At 37.9% G+C, this 19,006-nt stretch overlaps 1 protein-coding gene across 1 annotated transcript in view; it reads right to left on the reverse strand.

Annotated features, from left to right (window-relative positions):
* Positions 1 to 2,591: 2,591 nt before the first annotated feature.
* foxo1a (forkhead box O1 a) overlaps positions 2,592 to 19,006 on the reverse strand; it is an 87,433-nt gene continuing 71,018 nt past the window's right edge. The window contains exons 2-3 of the mRNA XM_043692126.1: positions 12,123 to 13,462; positions 2,592 to 7,900 (exon numbers count right to left, since the gene is read on the reverse strand). Coding sequence (XP_043548061.1) covers positions 12,134 to 13,462 — 1,329 coding nt within the window. The 3' untranslated portion in view covers positions 2,592 to 7,900; positions 12,123 to 12,133. The remainder of the gene's footprint in view (positions 7,901 to 12,122; positions 13,463 to 19,006) is intronic.

Here is a 19,006-nt window from a genome sequence, read left to right on the forward strand (position 1 = left end):
AAATTTTACTCTGCAGATTTGTATCACTTATTGCTAGCAAAAAACAATGGTCCAAGCACTTAATCTTTAAGGAGCACTGCTGTCTATCATCGTCCAGTCTGAAAAACAACCACCCACAAAGATTCACTGCTTTCTAATCATAAGTGGGGTTTTTTCCATTTGTTTACAGAATATGGGCATTGCTGGCTATGCCTGTATTTGTTGTTCATCACTAACTACACTTCAGAAGGTGGTGGTGATGAGGTGCTTTCTGAAACTGCTGCAATCTTAAGAATTTAGGTGCACCCACAGTGCTGCTAAGAGGGGATGTCTAGGATTTTGACTCAGAAACTGTACAGGAATAGTGATATCGTCCCAATCCAGAGCTCTCAGTTGGTGGCATTCTCATGCCTCTGCTGCTCATGTCTTTCTAGGTGATAGAGACCACAGATTTGTCAAAGTTGCTGTGGTGCAACTTGCAGATTATATATACTGCTGCCACTGTGGTGAAAGGAGTGAGAACTGAACATAGTGGGATAGGGTGCCAAACAAGCATTTCTGAATGGTATCAAGCTTCTTGATTGTTGTTGCACTGCACGCATCCAGGAAAATAGAGAGTATTCCATCACACTACTAACTTGTGCCTTGTACGTGCTGGAAAGGCTTTAGGCATGATGAGAGAGTTTACTCACCAAAGAATTACCAGTCTAATAGTGACAGTGTTTTTAAGACTGATCCAGTTCAGCTCCTGGTCAATAGTAATCCTGAATGACATTGAAGGTAGCAGAATTTAATGATGTCAATGCCAACTAATGTCAAGAGGAGATGGCTAGACATACTCTTGTTTGAGTCAATCATTGCTTGGAACTTGCGTCTGTGAATGTTACTTACCATGGATCAGCCCAAACTGACAGCCCTTTTTGAAGCAGCCTTCTATATGGTAATTTGTCAAATGCTTTCTTAAAATTCATGTAGATAACATCCTCTTCAGTCCCTTCATTATTCTTTGGATATTTCATCAAAATTAATTTAATCAAACATTAACAACCTTTAACAAATCAGTTCTGGCTTTCCTTAATGAACTCAAATCTCTCCAGATACCTGATATTTTTTTTTACTGAATATAGATTCCAACTCCTTGCCTATAACTGATGTCGAGGCAAACAGGAAAGTGGAATTGAGGCCATAATCAGATCATCCACGATTCTGACAAATGGCAGTGTAGTCTTGAGGGGCCAATTGACCTATTCCTTTTTCTAAACCTTATGCGCCGATTTACATACTGCTGGATGATGTTAAGATTCCCTTTTATGTTGATTGCTATTTTGTTCGCAGACATCGTCTTTGCCTTTGTTTCCTCTTCACTTATTGTATTTGACCTGACTCTCATATGCCATGCATCATACACTCCCCTTTTACGTTACAACATGACCTCCATCTCCTTAGTCATCCATGGAGTCCTGTTTTTGGCTCCCTGACCATTTACCCTTGTTGGAATATATAGAGCCCATACTTGAAATATCTCATCCTTACAGAGCATCTATTTTTTCATTGGTTTTTCCTGTCACTCAGTCTTTTACACTCCATCCGTCCCTTTGCATCAAATCGAAATTCACCCTCACGTGGTTTAGAAGCTCTGCATTTGATTGTGTGCCGCTCTTCTCCATTGCTAATCTAAAATTTATGATACAATGTTAGTTCTTACCCAAGGGTTTCCCCCACAGATGTTTAGTCTGCTTGACCCACTTCATTTCCAAGAACAAGACCAAACATTGCATCCTTTATAGATGGGATGAGAAACTCCTCAGAAATACATTAGAAATTCTTCCCTCTCCTTACCTTTTACTTTCAATATTATTTCAATCAATATTTGGGTAACTAAAATCCTCTAATATAACCTATTTATCGTTCTTGCACATTTCTGATTTTCCAGCAAACTTGTTCCTCTATGCTTTGTCATTTGAAAGGTAGCATGCCCAAAATGGCAGAGAATATTCTAGATAAGATTACCTGATGGTGATTTTTTTCTCTCTTTCAACTATTCCCCATGTTTTATGGGACTGGTGGATCACCTTGGTGTCAACCATCATTTTGGAAGCTGCTGCTAATTCTCCTCATTTAACTGCAACAATGAATGACAGCATGATCAGCCATGGAACATTAATGTTATTATTGTCTGCCAAAAGGCATGTTGGAGGGATTTACAGCCTGGCACTCAACCCGCTCAGCCATGTTTCAAGTGCGCCTTCCATGAACATGGAGTGGAACCCAATACACAGCTACTGACTCAAAGATAGGAAAGCTACCATCTGTGTCACAGAACCTCCTCAAATTAAGATCTTCTTGATGATAGATGGTTGACAATGGTTTGAAGTTTGGCTTAGTATTTGATCCGCTTTTCTTCAGACTAATTTTTCAATGAATGATCAATGATAAACCTAAAATATTCATCACTAACTTCTACATAAACTTTATATACCATGAATGATTATATGTAGCTATATCAGAAACAATACAGGTACAACAAGGATGCAATTTCCCCTACCATTCACTTCAAGTGAAGAATGCAATTCATTTAAAATCAAAATCAGACAAGGGTGGCAGTAACACAATTCAGATTCTGTATCAGAATTTATATACATTTATTATGGCTCCATACAATACAGCAAAGATTGTTCTTGTGTTTTTTTTAAATGTACATTATCAGGCACTTGTCTATGAAACACTATACTTAGTTACAGCCTACATTATTGAAAGAATATAAAGTGGTGGAACTTTCAAGTACTGCTACAGTCTGTTTTACTGGAGAAAACATTATTTACATGCCAGTTTCAGGCTGCTGTTGGTCTGCGGAACATCCGTCAAAAGAAGGGTAGGTTTTGTGCAAATTGGTAATTTTCATTTAAAAACTACTCCTGTTGCAACTTTTATTTATAAACAGAATGTAATAGATTAGTCACATTTAACTTGATAAGTTAATAAATGTAAGTACTTAATTTTCATTAATGATTCAAAATGTAATGTTTATTGAAACTTTTTTTTAAAAAAGCTCAAGTGCAATTAATTTTCTACGTGGAAAAGCAATTGGTCCAAGATGCTTTCTTCCCTCTTCATAGGGATGCTCTGCTGACTCCTATCAGTCATTTAACATCAAGCAGTAAATCACATCCATTAGCTGTACTGAAGAAAATAGCACTGGTTTATCAAAAGCAGTATGATTTTCATCACTAACTTCTACATAAACTTTATATACCATGTATGGTTACATATAGCTATATCTGAAACAATACATCTTTTTGTTAAATTTAAAATATCTGAATAACTCTATTTTATAATATACTTTTAACAGTACAAATCTAGAAAAAATTCAAAGTTAAGACTTTGTATGCATAGGTAAGATTTGCACATTTCACAGAGCAATCATTTACAATTAAGGTAGTTCTACTCAAAGCTTTCAGAGCTTCTATGTCAAGATGACCAATGAAATACAGTTGTGAAACTGTCTGAGCATCTAGCGTAACACTTTGTGGTACTTTAAACTTAGAGCATAACATTAAGCAGAATGAAAACTTGTATAAGAAATCTGATTGTTAAATAATTGATCAAAAAAGTAACAAAAAGAAACTTACAACTTTACATTAGTCCCTGCGCAAAATTCCACATCAGGCAAAACTGATTATGTTTAGAAAACTCTTACGCTTTGAGTTCCATTGTATATTTACAAAAACTGCAAACACCATCACTTAATAGCACCCCCTAGGATGTAAAAATCTAACTCTGTACATACAAAACTTTACTTTAATCCAGTTAATATAAAAAATGTGAAGGTGCATGATGCCCCTTTTTTTCTGTGATTCTGTAAACTCACCATGGGAAAAAAAAACTCTCAACCTGCACTATTCGCTTTCTTTAAACATAATGCAAAAAAAATCACATTAACAATGTGAATGCAACGTAGATCTCATGATTTTTCATTCCTAAACTATTTATTTATAAACATGTCAGTTTATGACCAAAGAAAACTCTACTATAACACTGAATGTCATCTGATCTAGCCATCAATTGTGCGCTGTAACAAATTTAATGAGTAGAACAAAGTATTTGCATCTTTCAGTTATCTGCATTGCCAAAGCATGTGCAGCTCTCATGTTTTGATATTCTAATAGAATGTATTCCATCTTGAAAGCTTTTTCTATCATTGAGTGATGTCAGGACTGTGCATCAGAAGTCTGACCATTAATGGGTCTCCTGCACTATGAAAACCAAGCACTAAGGGGTGTACCAATGTGTACAACAACTCTCCCTCTCCATCAGCAATCGAACTATCTCCGCTCAAGGCATCTCTGCAGCAGCTCAATTGAGATTGAAAACTCAAATTCTTTGAGGAAGGAGGGAATATAATGGGCTTCCCAGTGTGATACACTTATGCACAAGTACTGTAGATGACACTGGTGTGTAAACAGAAAAGAGAGTGCATGTACGAGAAGGTAGAAAAAGAAAAAGGAAAGAACAAATGAACATGGTTGCATACAGCACACAGCTAAATCTTAATAGATTACACTTAAAATGTAGTTTATGTAGATAAACACAGCATCCAATTTCTAGATAACAATGTCTCACAAACAGCAACTGAATGGACAGCCATATAACCTCGTTTTATTGCTGACAAAATACATTTTGCCAAAGCCTTTCATCTTGCACTCATCACAACAATTCACAAGAAATAACATTTCCTATGGTTTGAGAACAGAATGTTGATTGGTTCACAAATAGACTTTGATTGGGAAAGGTGCCTCTACAAGATCAAATTGCCAGCTATTTTACATTCTCTTCTCGTACAGTATGAAATATTGTTTTCCCTTTACATGGTGATTTCTTGCAAATTGTCCTGATGAGTGTAAGCTGAAAGCTTTGACAATATATGTCTATTTTCAGCAATACTCATGTTCTATACTACCAAATGATTAAACTTGTTTTGGAGGTGATAGGTAAAAGAGGAATGTTGGCCAGGAGAACTTGTTTTTCTTTGCGTAATCCTTTGGGATTAGTAACAGCCACCTGAGCTTGCAGATGGGACTTCAATTTGTCACTTAAAATATGGCACCTTCGGTAATGCAACATTTCTCACTGCTAATTGAAATAACAGCATAAAGTACGTATGCATGCTTATTGTTTAGGTTGAACTTACTACAGTTTGTTTTACAGGTGAGAGAGCTACCTGAACAAAGCTGATACCCTGGATACTAAATGGCCACAAGATTAGTGTCAAAGAAAAAATTAGCTCTGTCCTCACAACTGAATGAGGAGCCCATAAAACGAGCATTCCAATTTGGACAGAATTTCTTACAGGCATAGCTTCAGAGAAAATTTCATACACATGCCTGTGTGTGATCGTTACAATCAAAAACATAGTATATAGGTGCCATTTCTCTCATACAATTGCAGCAGGCATTTTACGGGTCTTATGGTGTAACTGTGCAGTGATGATGCTAAACGGGTTAAGTTGCCAGTTTCCAAACAGTATGATGCGCTGTCTGATGTAATTGGGGAATGTTCATACAAGAATCACCAAGCGTGGCTATTTCCCAGATGCCATGCAAACATTTAATGGTGAACTGAGCACATGAGAAGCCCTTTTCTTTGGTTAAATGGTCTTCTATAGAGGAACATTTAGCATCTAAAAATAGTGCCATTATCTATCTTCAAAGCTTGCGTTACAAAATATCTGTGAAGAAGCTGACTGGAACATTCTATCAGGATGATTTACATACTTCTAAAAGAACAAAGCTGTATAGTAAGAAGAGGCTCAAAGCTGGTTACATCTCAAGAAAATCTCACACTGCTACTGAACTTTTATATTTCATAAATCTTGGGACAAAGTAGGGCATCAAACCATCATTTTAAAAAAAATTTCCAAGAAGAGTCTAGATTTTCTTCAGCCAGCAATCAATTCACTGCACTGGGGCAAAATCAGAGTTTTGAAAGAAAAGTGTTTCAATTGATCGACTTAGAAATAAATTGGAATAGATCAGGTGCGGGAGACACAGACAGAAACACCTTATCAGGATTTTTTCCTATAGTCAGTAAAACATCTGCACTTAGTTGAAAATTTGGTTGCACAGGTCATCAAGGTTAACTTCCTCAATGACATGATAATTCTCGACATCAAGACTGATTGTGTTATTGTAACACTAAGGTTTGCACTTAAAATGAAAACTGAAGAATTATGTGGCGATCTAGTATATCAGTGTCAAATAACTAACTTTTTAAAAGAACATGACAGAAGGCATTTCCTTTATTATAAAGGTGATCAAGTGGAATCCTCACACTGTCAGAGTTTTGCCTTCATCTTACATTTTGGGAGAGGATGTCAAAGAAATGGCAAATCTTCTCCTCAATGGGCTACCCTATAATTAAAACATTCTTCCAGGCATGCTGATCAACTTAGAGATTTGAAACTACAGTGAGTGCTACAAATGCTAAGAGATAAAAATTAATTTAAATAAATTAAAAGTCAGTCTTCAGGTACAAAAGAGCATGTAACTTTCTTTCTGCTCTTTTAAAATTGAATGTTAAAAATCAAATCACAACCAGTTTTCAGCTTTGCAAAGTCACAAGCACCAAGGATAGAGCATTAGACTCCTCTGAAAGAGTCCTGTAATTTATATAGAAGGGCTGTGACAGGTAGACCTATGTGACAATCTGTTGTTTTCAAAGTTTATGTGGACACAGTGAATGCCAAACTAACAAGACAGCACAACTATCTACAAACTAAATGGCAACATATTTGAAATATAAAAACTCACTGCAAAAACACAAAAATAAACATTTTACATTAAAGCATACTTACATTAGAAGAGAATAATTACTGTATTTGAATATCAAATTCTTGAAAAGGTCACTTCAGCCTAACATACACAATTAGAAACCATCAGAATTTGAATCAGTCACTCATTTTATACCCTGCCTGATATTACATTCCATCGAGTTCATTGAGGGTATAAAGTCACCCTAAATGCGATTTAGCTTCCCACTGGGTGAGTTTAATTAAAATATCTTCTTTGCATTCCAAAGTCATACTTAAAATTGACAAAATGAATGGTATTATATCTTTTAAGAGTTAATGTATTTTAATATTCCCATTAATTGTGTAAGGAAAAAGCTGAGTGTATAATTGTTGCACGCTAGATCATGCTTTATTGTTGGGAATATTTTAAAATGGGCCTATCATCTATAGTGATTCACTGAAATCGACATCCCAGGCATATGCTCAGAAAATTAAGCTACTGGCATTACAAGCCCAGTTGGTATTAAAAGAGAATGTCAGCAGTACCAACATATTAGATATGTAAGTAGTCTATCCTAAGGCTTAACTGCAGTAACATTAATACAATAATTTGCTACCACAAACTGGCAAGTATTGAAGCTGAGTCCAACATTAACTGCAGGTCAACTCTTCTTTTGAAGGGTGAAGGACCTTTACCATCATTTAACGGTGGTGTTTTCAAATAAGCTAGCAAGTGCATTATTTGCATTTAAATTTTCACAATACATTATTGGACTCAGGAGCAAAGTTTGTTACAGTCATAGTCAACAACCAGAACAGGCCTATGTAATGCTCATAATTAAAAAGAAAATTGCTAATTAAACACACGATACACATATGTTTGAAATGACATTCTGTAGTGTGTTTGGCACTTTGTAACCAAACAGTTCCAAATTCCAGAGGCCTTATCTAGAGCAGCACAAAACCTGCAAACATTGGGCAAACATCCTGTACAGGAAAATGCTCCATGCTGCCAAGTATGATGAAAGGGAAAAGGGAGCATTTATCAAGAGAATTCAGTAAGGGTGAAGGACATCTTTGGACTGCTTTTCCCAATTCCTGATGTCAATCCAGTCTGGGTGCCTTCAGAGAAATCTAGTTTAATGAGAAACAGAAAAAGAGTCAAACATAAATAGGAAGAAATCTACTGAACTACTGCAAACTAAGCTAAGTGAAACTAGTACTTCTAGTCATTCCAAAATCAGGAATTGTTTTTAATTTTTCAATCACAAATCAGGGTGCAGTTTAAAAATAAAATCAGAATGGAGACAAACTTATTTGCTGGGAGAGAGCAGTCAAACTAAACCCTTGCTCGAAAGAAATTCAGAAGTGATCTTTTACAGAACACGCATTTGGTTTGAATCAACTAGCTGAGGTTTAATTGCCCTGTTTCAATCATGACCCATTACTGGCTTCAGCTGTTAAGGCCTAAACTCTGAATTCCCTTCCTAAAGCTCTTTTGACTCTCTTTTCTCTTTGCGTTTAAAGAAACTCCTCAAAACCTACCCCATGTCAAAGTTTTTGGTCATTGCACTGATATCTCTTAATATAATATTTCCTGTGAAGCACTTTAGGATGTTTACTACGTTAAAGGTAATACATAAATGCAAATTATCACTATCTAACAAAAATCAATTCAACATAAATTAATAGCACTTCTCATTTATGGTCAGGATAGCCTCATTACAGTGAACTACAATAATCAGAGATTGAGCCCAGAATGAATTTAATCAAAAAGATTTAAGCAACTGTTATAATTTATTTGAGCTTTGTTCTGGCAGTTCTAAGTCATCTGAAATTCTCAGTTAGGTTTCAACCTTATAAAATAGACTCTCAGTTGTGTACATTTAAAAAAAACTACAGCCAAACACAATACAATTTCTCTAGCAATATTTGTACTTATTCTTCAATGCTCAATGTGCTCCAACATTCAAAAAATGAAGTATTTCCAGGTCATATTTACAGTTAATTTGACATATTAGTTCATAATTTATTTAGAATAATTAGCATATACAGACAATATTGTGTATTATATGTGACATGCAGTTGAACACTTCAATACTCCATTACCTTGAAATGTATTTCCAAATACCTACTCAATAAACTTTTGGTTTCTAATATATACCAGTGACTTAATTTAGTAGAAAGATGGTAATACCATGTTCCATGGTCTGAAGAAAAAGTTGATACACACAGAATAAAGGGCGAGTTTTGAGAAGATTTGTATCTCAGATTGAGGTTCTGGGTGTAGGTTTCCTCGCTGAGCTGGGAGGTTCATTTACAGACATTTTTTCACCATATTAGGTAACATCTTCAGTGAGCCTCTGAATGAAGCAATGGTGGTGTAGTCTGCTTTCTATATTTGAGTTTCCTCGGGTTGGCAATGTCATTTGATGTGGTAATGTCATTTCCAATGGTGATGCCATTTCATGTTCTTTTTCTCAGGGAGTGCTAATCCATTTACCACCCCCTGAGAAAAAGGAACCAGAAATGACATCACCATAGGAAATGATGTCACCACAGGAAATGACACCACCAACCCTAGGAAACTCAAACATAGAAAGCAGACTACATCACCAGTGCTTCATTTGGAGGCTCACTGAATATGTTGCCTAGTATAGTGACAAAACATCTGAAAAACAAACCTTCCAGCTCAGCGAGCAAACCTACATCCAGAATAAAGGGAAATCTTCAATATACAAGTATACAGCAGAAGTTGGGTATGAACTCATGACCCAATCCCCTATGCTTGCTCTGTCTAAAGGACAAAATGAATAGCAGTTTTCTTCCCTACATCTGGCTGGGTGTGTGGTGGTGATATTACATATAAGTAAGGAAAGAATAAAAGATAAGACTTGCACTTATATTGATGTTCTCTTGCTCCTCAAGATGTTCCAACACACTTCATAGGCTACTAGGGTAGTGCAATGGCTCAGTGGTTGGCACTGCTGCCTCACAGGGACCAAGGTTCACTTCCAACCTGTGTGGAGTTTGTACATTCTCCTAGTGTCTGGGTGAGTTTCCTCCTTGTGCTCTGGTTTTTTCAGACAGTCCAAAGATGTGGATTGGCCATACATGAACTGCTTATAGTGTCCAGGGATGTGCAGGCTAGGTGAATTGGCCATGGGAAATGCAGGGATTGGGTCGGGGCAAGAGCCTCGGTGAGATGCTCTTCGGAGGGTCAGTGTGGACTCGATGGGCTGAACGGCCTGCTTCCACACTGTAGAGATTCTATGAAATTACTTTTGCAGCTGATTAATGCAGCCAATTTACACACAAGAAGGTCGTTCAAAAATAAATCAATCATCAACTCTTTAATCTGCTAACTGTGTTGAATTTTTCACACCCAATTAAAATCAAGATCCAATTGCCTTTTCAAGTCTCAATTAAGAGACAGCATTTCTGACAATGCAGCCTAAGTATAAACTTACTGTCCAATTGTGCAGTGGAACACGTTGAGATAAGCTGACGCCAACACAGAACATGGGAAAGTTTGCAAAGTCCATTAAAAGCTTCAGAGAATAATACATCTGACAAAAAAATACAAGACATAAAAATGTATTTGCAATGAGTGGAGTGTTGGGGGGCAAAGGTGGAAGACATAAACTGAATTCCAGCCTGGATTATAATGGTTATGTTCAGTGATTTTCTTTTCCCCAGTATGAAATGGATATAAAATCTCATCTTAGGGGATTTTTAAAATATATTTTACTTTCTATCTCTGAAATTTTTTTGCTTCACTCTTGCATGGAGCAAGGCATTAATTGATACCTTAAGATTGAAACAACACCCACTCAATTAGCAAAGATTCTCAGTTTGCACTACTGATATGAGACAGCTTGCACTACATGCATTTCAAAGCTACCTTTAAAATAGGGCAGAATTACAAATTTGGAAACTGCAATAATCAGTTCTTTACAAAATTACAGTGTGGAGTTTAACAAGGTGGAAACCAGGCAGATGGAGAGTTGAATTGATTAGGTGACTTCTCTGCCAGCGTACTAACTAAACTCTGCTACCTCGGATCTCAATCTACTCCTTCAACCTGGCCACAATCTAATGGAGATCATCCTTAAATATGCAGATTGGGAACTGATCACACGTAGAAAAAAGGTCCTCTGGCCCATCAAGTATGTGCCGATCAAAAACAACTACCTAACTATCCGAAACCCAACTTCCAGCAATTAACCCACAGTCTTTTATGACTTGGCTTTGCTAGTGTACATCTGTTCTGAGGGTTTCTGCCTCTTCTGCCTTCACAGACAATGAGGTCCACATTCTCACCACCCTCTGAGTGAAAATATTTTTCCTTACATCCTGTTTAAACATTCCATGCCTTACCTTAAATCTATGCCCCCATCCTCGGTCACCGATCCCTCAACAAAGAGGAAATGTTTCTTTTTGTCTATTCTGTCCATGTTCATTATAATTTCATACAAGTCAATCATGTCCCTGACCACTCCACCTCAAATCTCCTCTGTTCCAAGGAAAACAGTCCCAGTCTACCCAATGTTTCTTCATGAGTAAAAGTCTTCAGCGCAGACAATATCCTGGTAAATCTCCTCTGCATTCTCTCCTGTGCAAAAACATCCCTCCTTTAATGTGGACGTCAGAACTGCACATAATGCTCTAGCTGTGCCCCAACTGACTTTTTATACAATTCCAGCATAAAACTTGCTGCTCAAACTCTAGCCCTTGCCTAATAAAGGCAAGTATCCCATATGCCTTCTTCACTACTATGTCTGCCTTAAGGGACCAGTGGACATGCACACTGAAAGTCCAAGTGCTATTTTAACTTTAATTTATTTGGGAAGACACCAGGGCTCTCTTAACGAGTGAACTCTGTTCAAGACAGGATTTGAAACATAAACAGTTTAGTTTTTTTTAAACTTTCCATTGTAAAGCCAAGAGCTTTATGATGCTCCTGTGAGCCGCACAAGCAAAGTTTCAGTTTCCCCTTGCCTTTGTCCTGGTGAGCAGATATTGGGTCTCCCAATTTCTAGACTACGATTTGCTTCCTTCAAACGGTGACTGGAAGGACAAAATTCCATTGAAGTCAGCAGGTTCCTAACCTTCAACTTACCTCTTTCTCCAAAAAGGAATTTGCTTTCCCCAAATTCTGCTTCTGCACAATATTATGTCTTTTTTGTGGTCCCACGGTAATGTATTAAAGGGATATATAGTATGCAGTATGCTACTATGAGTTCCATTTTTAAAAAAATCATTGAACTGACTGTAACGTTTTATAAATTTAATCTAGTTAATACTAGTCATGACAAAATAGAAAACTCAGTTTGGTGTGAGATGCAATACCCACCTGTGTACAATTTAGCCAGATACCCAGCTATGTTTGGATGCCTTTGCACTGTTGGAATAGCAGTCAAAGTTAAAATCTAGAGTATCGCCATCCATAAGATCATTACGAATAATGGACTCAACATCACAGTCAAGCCTTTCAATGAACATATCATTCAAATCACTAGGCAGCATCTCCTGACTCATAGAAGCAAGATTCATTCTTCCGTAACCACCATTACTGTTAATAGAGCAGGGATCCATTGCATTTAGTTGGAAATGCATAGGCACTTGTAGCTGACTTTTTGGTGTGGACAAATGTCGGATATTTGAAGGATGAGTCATGATGCTCACTGTATGAGGTAAGGCACGACCATTCATTGAAACTGAATGCTGACTATGTGCTGAGTGGTGCTGCACACTGGGGTTCATCATCTTGGTGTGAACTGCCTGATTAGCATATGTTGTGGAGATCATCATATTTTGACTGGCCAGCCGACTACTAGCCTGTGATACCACAGTATCTACTTGTGGTAGCATGTCACTATGAGGTGGTGAGTCAGAAGTAAGTAACTCCTTAAGAAGTCCTGTTGGGCAGTTGTATTGAGTAATTGCCCCAAAACTCTGTTTTTTATCTTGAAAATTCGGCAAAGGAATTTGCTGTAGGGAGTTCATACTGCTTTGAACATAGCATTTTCTGTAATCTGGAGTCTGTGAACCAATGGGTGTGTTCTGAGATGGAAAGGAATAGCCTGAGCTTTGTTGCATTAGTGACACTGATGAAGGCTGGGTAGATGCTGCCATTGCTGAATTTGGGGACAAAAGATTTAGGTTGTCCAAAAGATCCTCCATTACATTTTCAGTCATTGAATTGTTCATGGAACTAGTCATCTCACTTAGACTTGGTAGCGGTGATGCCATTTTACTGGAGGTAGCAGTATAGACTAGGGGAGACATTTGATGAACCTCACCATCCACAATATCTTCCTGTTCTGGCATTATAGGTGAAAGCCTTCCACTTAATGTGCTGGCATTTGAGCCAGTTCTCTTTCTGAAAGTGGTCCAGGCATCAAAATCATCATTACTGTGAGAGCTAGGACTTCCAGGCCATTTTGAGAACTGCGTTCCAGGACTATCAGCACTGCCATCATGGCCAGACTGAAGTGCTGCCTTTTTCTTAGCTGCTCTCCCTCTGCTTTTAGCAAACTTGCTGTTGTTATCCATGGACACTGCTCTTCTTCTTGGAGATTTTCCACTCTTCCCCCCTTCTGGATTCAGCATCCACCAAGAACTCTTGCCGGTTCCTTCATTCTGAACTCTTACAAACTTGCTGTGCAGTGACAAATTGTGACGGATTGAATTCTACAAAACAAAAATACAAAATCATGGAGTCAGAACCACTTCTTCAGTGCACCCTCTTAATTGTTTGTTACATGACCACACAATATTCTTTGCTTTTCAATTCCTTCCTTAGCAGCCCTATTTTGGTGGTGATGTTTGGAGAAGGATCGGGGTTAAGTCAGAGAATATTCCAAGTTAATCATTAATGCGTTGGGGTACTGCAATGTATAGTTTTGCATTCACTCAGCTTTTACAGTTAGTCACCCAGGAGAAAAAGTGAGGACTGCAGATGCTGGAGGTCAGAGTTGAAGAGTGTGGTGCTGGAAAAGCACAGGTCAGGCAGTATCCGAGGAGCATGAGAGTCGACATTTCGAGCATCAATTCTCCACTCCTGATGAATAGCTGATGTTCGAAATATCGATTCCCCTGTTCCTTGGATGCTGCCTGACTGGCTGTACTTTCCCAGCAGCACACTTTTTGACAGTTAGTCACCCAAGCATGTATGACTAGAAGCATAACTTCCAGTCTGGTGTGCCAAAATGCACTACATAGCTGGAAAACACAGTATCAGTCATAATGTGGATCAGTGATTCAAAGACAAAGATGCCAGTTATTTTTCATGAGGTATTCTGAAACTAAAATCTGTGGGGCAATGGAGCATTGATATGTGAAAGCTAAAAGAAAAATGCACTTTCCTACAAAGCAGTTCCCCATGCATTTTGCGAATCAATGGAACAGTTCAATATTAGCTTGTTCTATCCCAGTTAAAAGTGCAGAATCAATTTCATTATTTCAATGATTTTAAAAATTCTAATAATGGGCTGTAACGAAGCTGGAACCAGCGACACTCATTATGACAGAAATATTCCCCACAAACAAAGTGAGCTGCACAGAAATCAGACATTGATAACACGTTTGCTGCCATAACCCATTATAAATATAGGTTTCTAACAATCTACTGCGAGTGGCTGGAATGACAATTCCAATGTACTCTTGGTTGATTTCTTCATTCAGTCTTTCCCAAACTGGAGCTATCCCATAGCTCTCCTGTGTTCTTCACTTGCACCAAATCATGTTCACCCATCATCCTTTCTAATTACCCTACAGTGGTTTCCAGCTAGGAAGCACCTTAAGTTTAACATTCTCATCCTCCTTTTCAAATTCCTCCATAGCATTGCCATTTCCTGTCTCTAATCTGCTCCAGACCTACAGCGCTCTGACATCAGTGCTCCTCTACTTCTTGCCCTTTGTGCAATCCAAATTCAAAAGCTGATCCAAACTTCTATATATTTCATTTTTAAAGACACTCCTTAAAACATTTCTTACGGACAAATTTTTGTTCACCTGCCCAATTACCTAATGTAACTCAGGGTGAAATTTTGTTGAATTAGATTAGATTTCTTACAGTGTGGAAACAGGCCCTTCAGCCCAAAAAGTCTACACCAACCCTCCGAAGAGTAACCCACCCAGACACATTTCCCTCTGACTAATGCACCTAACACTATGAGCAGTTGAGCACGGCCAATTCACCTGACCTGCCATCTTTGGACTGTGGGAGGAAACTGGAGCACCCAGAGGAAACCCACGCAGACACAGGGAGAATGTGCAAACTCCACACAGACAGTTGCCCAAGGCTGGAATCGAACCTGGGATCCTGGTGCTGTGAGGCAGCAGTGCTAACCACTGAGCCATATCTATGAAGTGCTTTCAGACCCTCATACTGTTAAAGACACTATACAAATTCACATTTTGTTAACTTAGTTTCAAATGAGGTATAATTTAATTAAATGGAATCAGTGCAATGGTATAGCAAATGTTGAAAATTATATTACATACGAAATTAATGTATGAATTTCAACGGACAGTGGAAGATCAGAGCTCGTGTCTTGTCAGTTTTTTTTAAATTTCTCATCCATAGAACACCAATACATGGCATAATAAAATAAGGTTTAAAGCACAAATATCATCTCCCAAGTGCATGAACTATGCAAAATTTATCTTGTTCGTTAAAAATCTGTATTCAAATATGGCTAAAAGCCCTAAATCTAGACATCAAACAAATACATTTTGTGAAGAATAAACAGATGTTATAACTGCTGTGCAATGCAGAATTTCATCCATTTCCACTGAAAGAAAACAAAGAAAGACTTGCTTTTTTTTAGTGCTTTTCACAACCACCAGTCTATCCATATGGTCACTTCTGGCTTGGCTGCAAAATAATTTCTGAATCGCCATCTTATTTTATTTGGTTAGTGTAATCAGAAACACTGCCTCTCAAGTTTAACAATGAGCCAAAGATATTGGTGTCTGCTAAGCATTCTTGATCACAGCTAATGTATACCATCATTTTATGGAACTTTATTGCAACAACTTCCAATTTTAAAGATAAGCGTAGACAGACTACTGAAAACTTTGAGTATACAGAAGATAAAAGACTGGTTTTACATTTCTAAGAACTTCTTACACAGCTGAGTTCTAAGATTTCCGTTTGTCTTGTTGGATGCAAAAACATTAGCAGCAGGACCAATAGCATTAAAGAAATCAGTTATGGAATGAGATTCACTGCAGTCACAATAATATTGTCTTATCTACACATCAGCTAGTTGATGGTGTATATAAGCCTCCTTTTGGTTTTTAGCAAAAACAATTAGTGACACCTTCATAGTGATCCCGGCCCAATCTGCAATGGGTGAGTTATAACTCATTCTTCCAGCTAAGAGAGTTGTCTCCTGGTGCTGTCAAACAATAACGTATTATTTTTCCGAACAGGAAAAGTTCTACAGGGTTGCTACGTAAATTCCTGTTTTTTCAAGCGCAGACTGTATGTGAAGCTATAACTTACCAAACTGAGGAAAAAATGATTCGAGGTAATGTTATAAAAAAATGTCCTGTTGTTAATGATGTTGTGTCTGCTGACAACTCCAGACACAAATACAAACTCATGAATGTCTAGCTTCTCCAAGGGATCTTGACAAGAGAGATAGTCTGAAAGCTTTTCTGCACTTTTGTCACTTTCCATGCTGCATTCTACCTCAGAAACAAAACCTGCTGTGAACTTCCATATGGGATAGTTGGGACTTGAAAAATCATCTAATTATAGATGTTCCCACTTGCCTAGCTTATACACAACTACTATGGGATAACATGTGGCTCTTAATGCTTTGACAATGTAGTATCAATTATTGTTAAATGTTCCTTGCTAGATGTTAAAATATGAATTATAATCTTACCTGGGCAAAGATGAAAGTACAGCAAATGAGAGCAAAAATAAACTATACGCAGGCATAGTTTACTTCTTATTTATACAAAAGCAGCATTGTTCACGATCATGGTAAAAGTGGGCCTGAAGAATGGCGAATAAAATACATTGATGCTGACTGCTAGCCTTGTTTCAGGGCCAAATTCTTTGTATATTTTCATTTGATTCTGTTATTGAGATAATGTACACTACCCACAGACAAAATTCAAGTCTGTACTGGATGTTTTCAAGGATGGCATGCAAAACTTGGGTTCCACCATTAAAATCCTTCATGAATGAAATTCAATGACTTAAGAGTCTATTCAGAATAGCAAGGAAATATTTGTTGCTGAAACAAATTACCATTGAACTTAATTTCAAGAAATCGCAACATCCTATTTCTGCATAACATTAACATTTTTCTGATTTATATTATAGCGAAATATTTAAACAAGTCCTAAGAAATAAATCTTAATGCAGTGCAAAGACATCAGTTTATTGTCAAATATACTCTTTTAGTGATGGTGTTTAATGGACTACATAAGCTCTAATTATTTTGGTAGGTGAACAAGACTTCATCACAAAATGGGAAAATCTAGTGCCCTAGTCAACAGACAGAAACAGAGTGCTTAGATTTTCTAAAATTGCTAACATGTGTGGGACTCACTATTTTAACAAATTAAATGTGTGGCAGTGAAACTCAAGGTTTTGACTCAAAAGGGAGTCAAAAGCATCTATTATTGTGTAACAATAAGATTTTCAACCTGAAACATCAATTTTGTTTCTCTCTCAACAGTGGGTGGCACGGTGGCACAGTGGTTAGCACTGCTGCCTCACAGCTCCAGAGACCCGGGTTCAATTCCTGACTCAGGTGACTGACTGTGTTGAGTTTGCACGTTCTCCCCGTGTCTGCGTGGGTTTCCTCCGGGTGCTCCGGTTTCCTCCCGCAGTCCAAAGATGTGCAGGTCAGGTGAATTGACCATGCTAAATTAGGTTAAAGGGGTAAATGTAGGGGTATGGGTGGGTGGCGGGTCGGTGTGGACTTGTTTGGCCAAAGGCCCTGTTTCCACACTGTATCTAATCTAATCTAAAAGATGATGTCTGATGTGCTGAGTATTTTCAGCATTTTCTGCTTTTATTTCGTAATTCCATTTTGTTCCCAAATTTATAGGAATTGGCCGGATATTCAGCATGCCCCAAAAGTTAACCCCATCTCCTACATCATGAGGTAGAAAGTAACTTCAGATGGTGATACAAGACACACAGTTTAGGCTTGGGCACCTGTATAGTACAGTGTCTGATTTTCTGTTCCATTGATTACAATAAAACTGAATAACAGGCTCAAAGTATAATAGGCAACTGAGCACTGTTGTGTCACTAACTGATGAATTTCTAACCCGATCTCTCTCTCTCCAATTGAGAACAATGAAACAAAAGATAAAAGGATGGTACTATCATCCAAAATTAAACTTGACAGTACGTTTTAGCAATCTCAGGAGGGACAAAAATATGACAATGCAATTAAACACTTGTAAGTCTTTGCTACATTTGTGGTGAAGAGGGGAACTATAGACTGTTTAGCCTGACCTCGGTTATTGGTAAGATTTTAGAGGCGAGAGTGTGGTGCTGGAAAAGCACAGCAGGTCAGAGAACATCGGAGAAGGAGAATTGACATTTTGGGCATAAGCCCTTCATCAGGAAGATTTTAGAGTTCATTATTAAGGATGAGGTTGCGGAGTACTTGGAAGTCCACTGAGTTAGCATAGCTTTGTCAAGGGGTGGTGATGCCTGAAAAAATGTTAAGAATTATTTGAGGAAATAACAAATAAGTTATACAATGAGTGGATATCATATACTTGGATTTCCAGAGGGTCTTTGACAAGATGCCACATAGGAGGCTACAAAATAAGTTAAGAGCCCATTGTGTTTGTGGTAAGGTAATGACATGCTTAGAGATTGGCTGACAGGCAGAAGACAGAGAAGAGAGATAAATGGATCTTTTCCAGGATGGCATTCAGTGACGAGTGGAGTTCCGCAGGGGTCTGTGTTGACACAACTATTCACATTATATATTAACAATCTTGACAAAAGAACCAAGGACATTATTGCTAAATTTACAATTGACACAAGAGCCTTCCACATCCATCAAAGTTTTACTTGCACATCCACTAATATCATTTATTGTATCCGTTGCTCCCGATGCGGTCTCCTCTACATTGGGGAGACTGGGCGCCTCCTAGCAGAGCGCTTTAGGGAACATCTCTGGGACACCCGCACCAATCAACCGCACTGCCCCGTGGCCCAACATTTCAACTCCCCCTCCCACT

Source organism: Chiloscyllium plagiosum, chromosome 6, assembly GCF_004010195.1.
Source record: "Chiloscyllium plagiosum isolate BGI_BamShark_2017 chromosome 6, ASM401019v2, whole genome shotgun sequence".
Lineage (NCBI taxonomy): Eukaryota > Metazoa > Chordata > Chondrichthyes > Orectolobiformes > Hemiscylliidae > Chiloscyllium > Chiloscyllium plagiosum.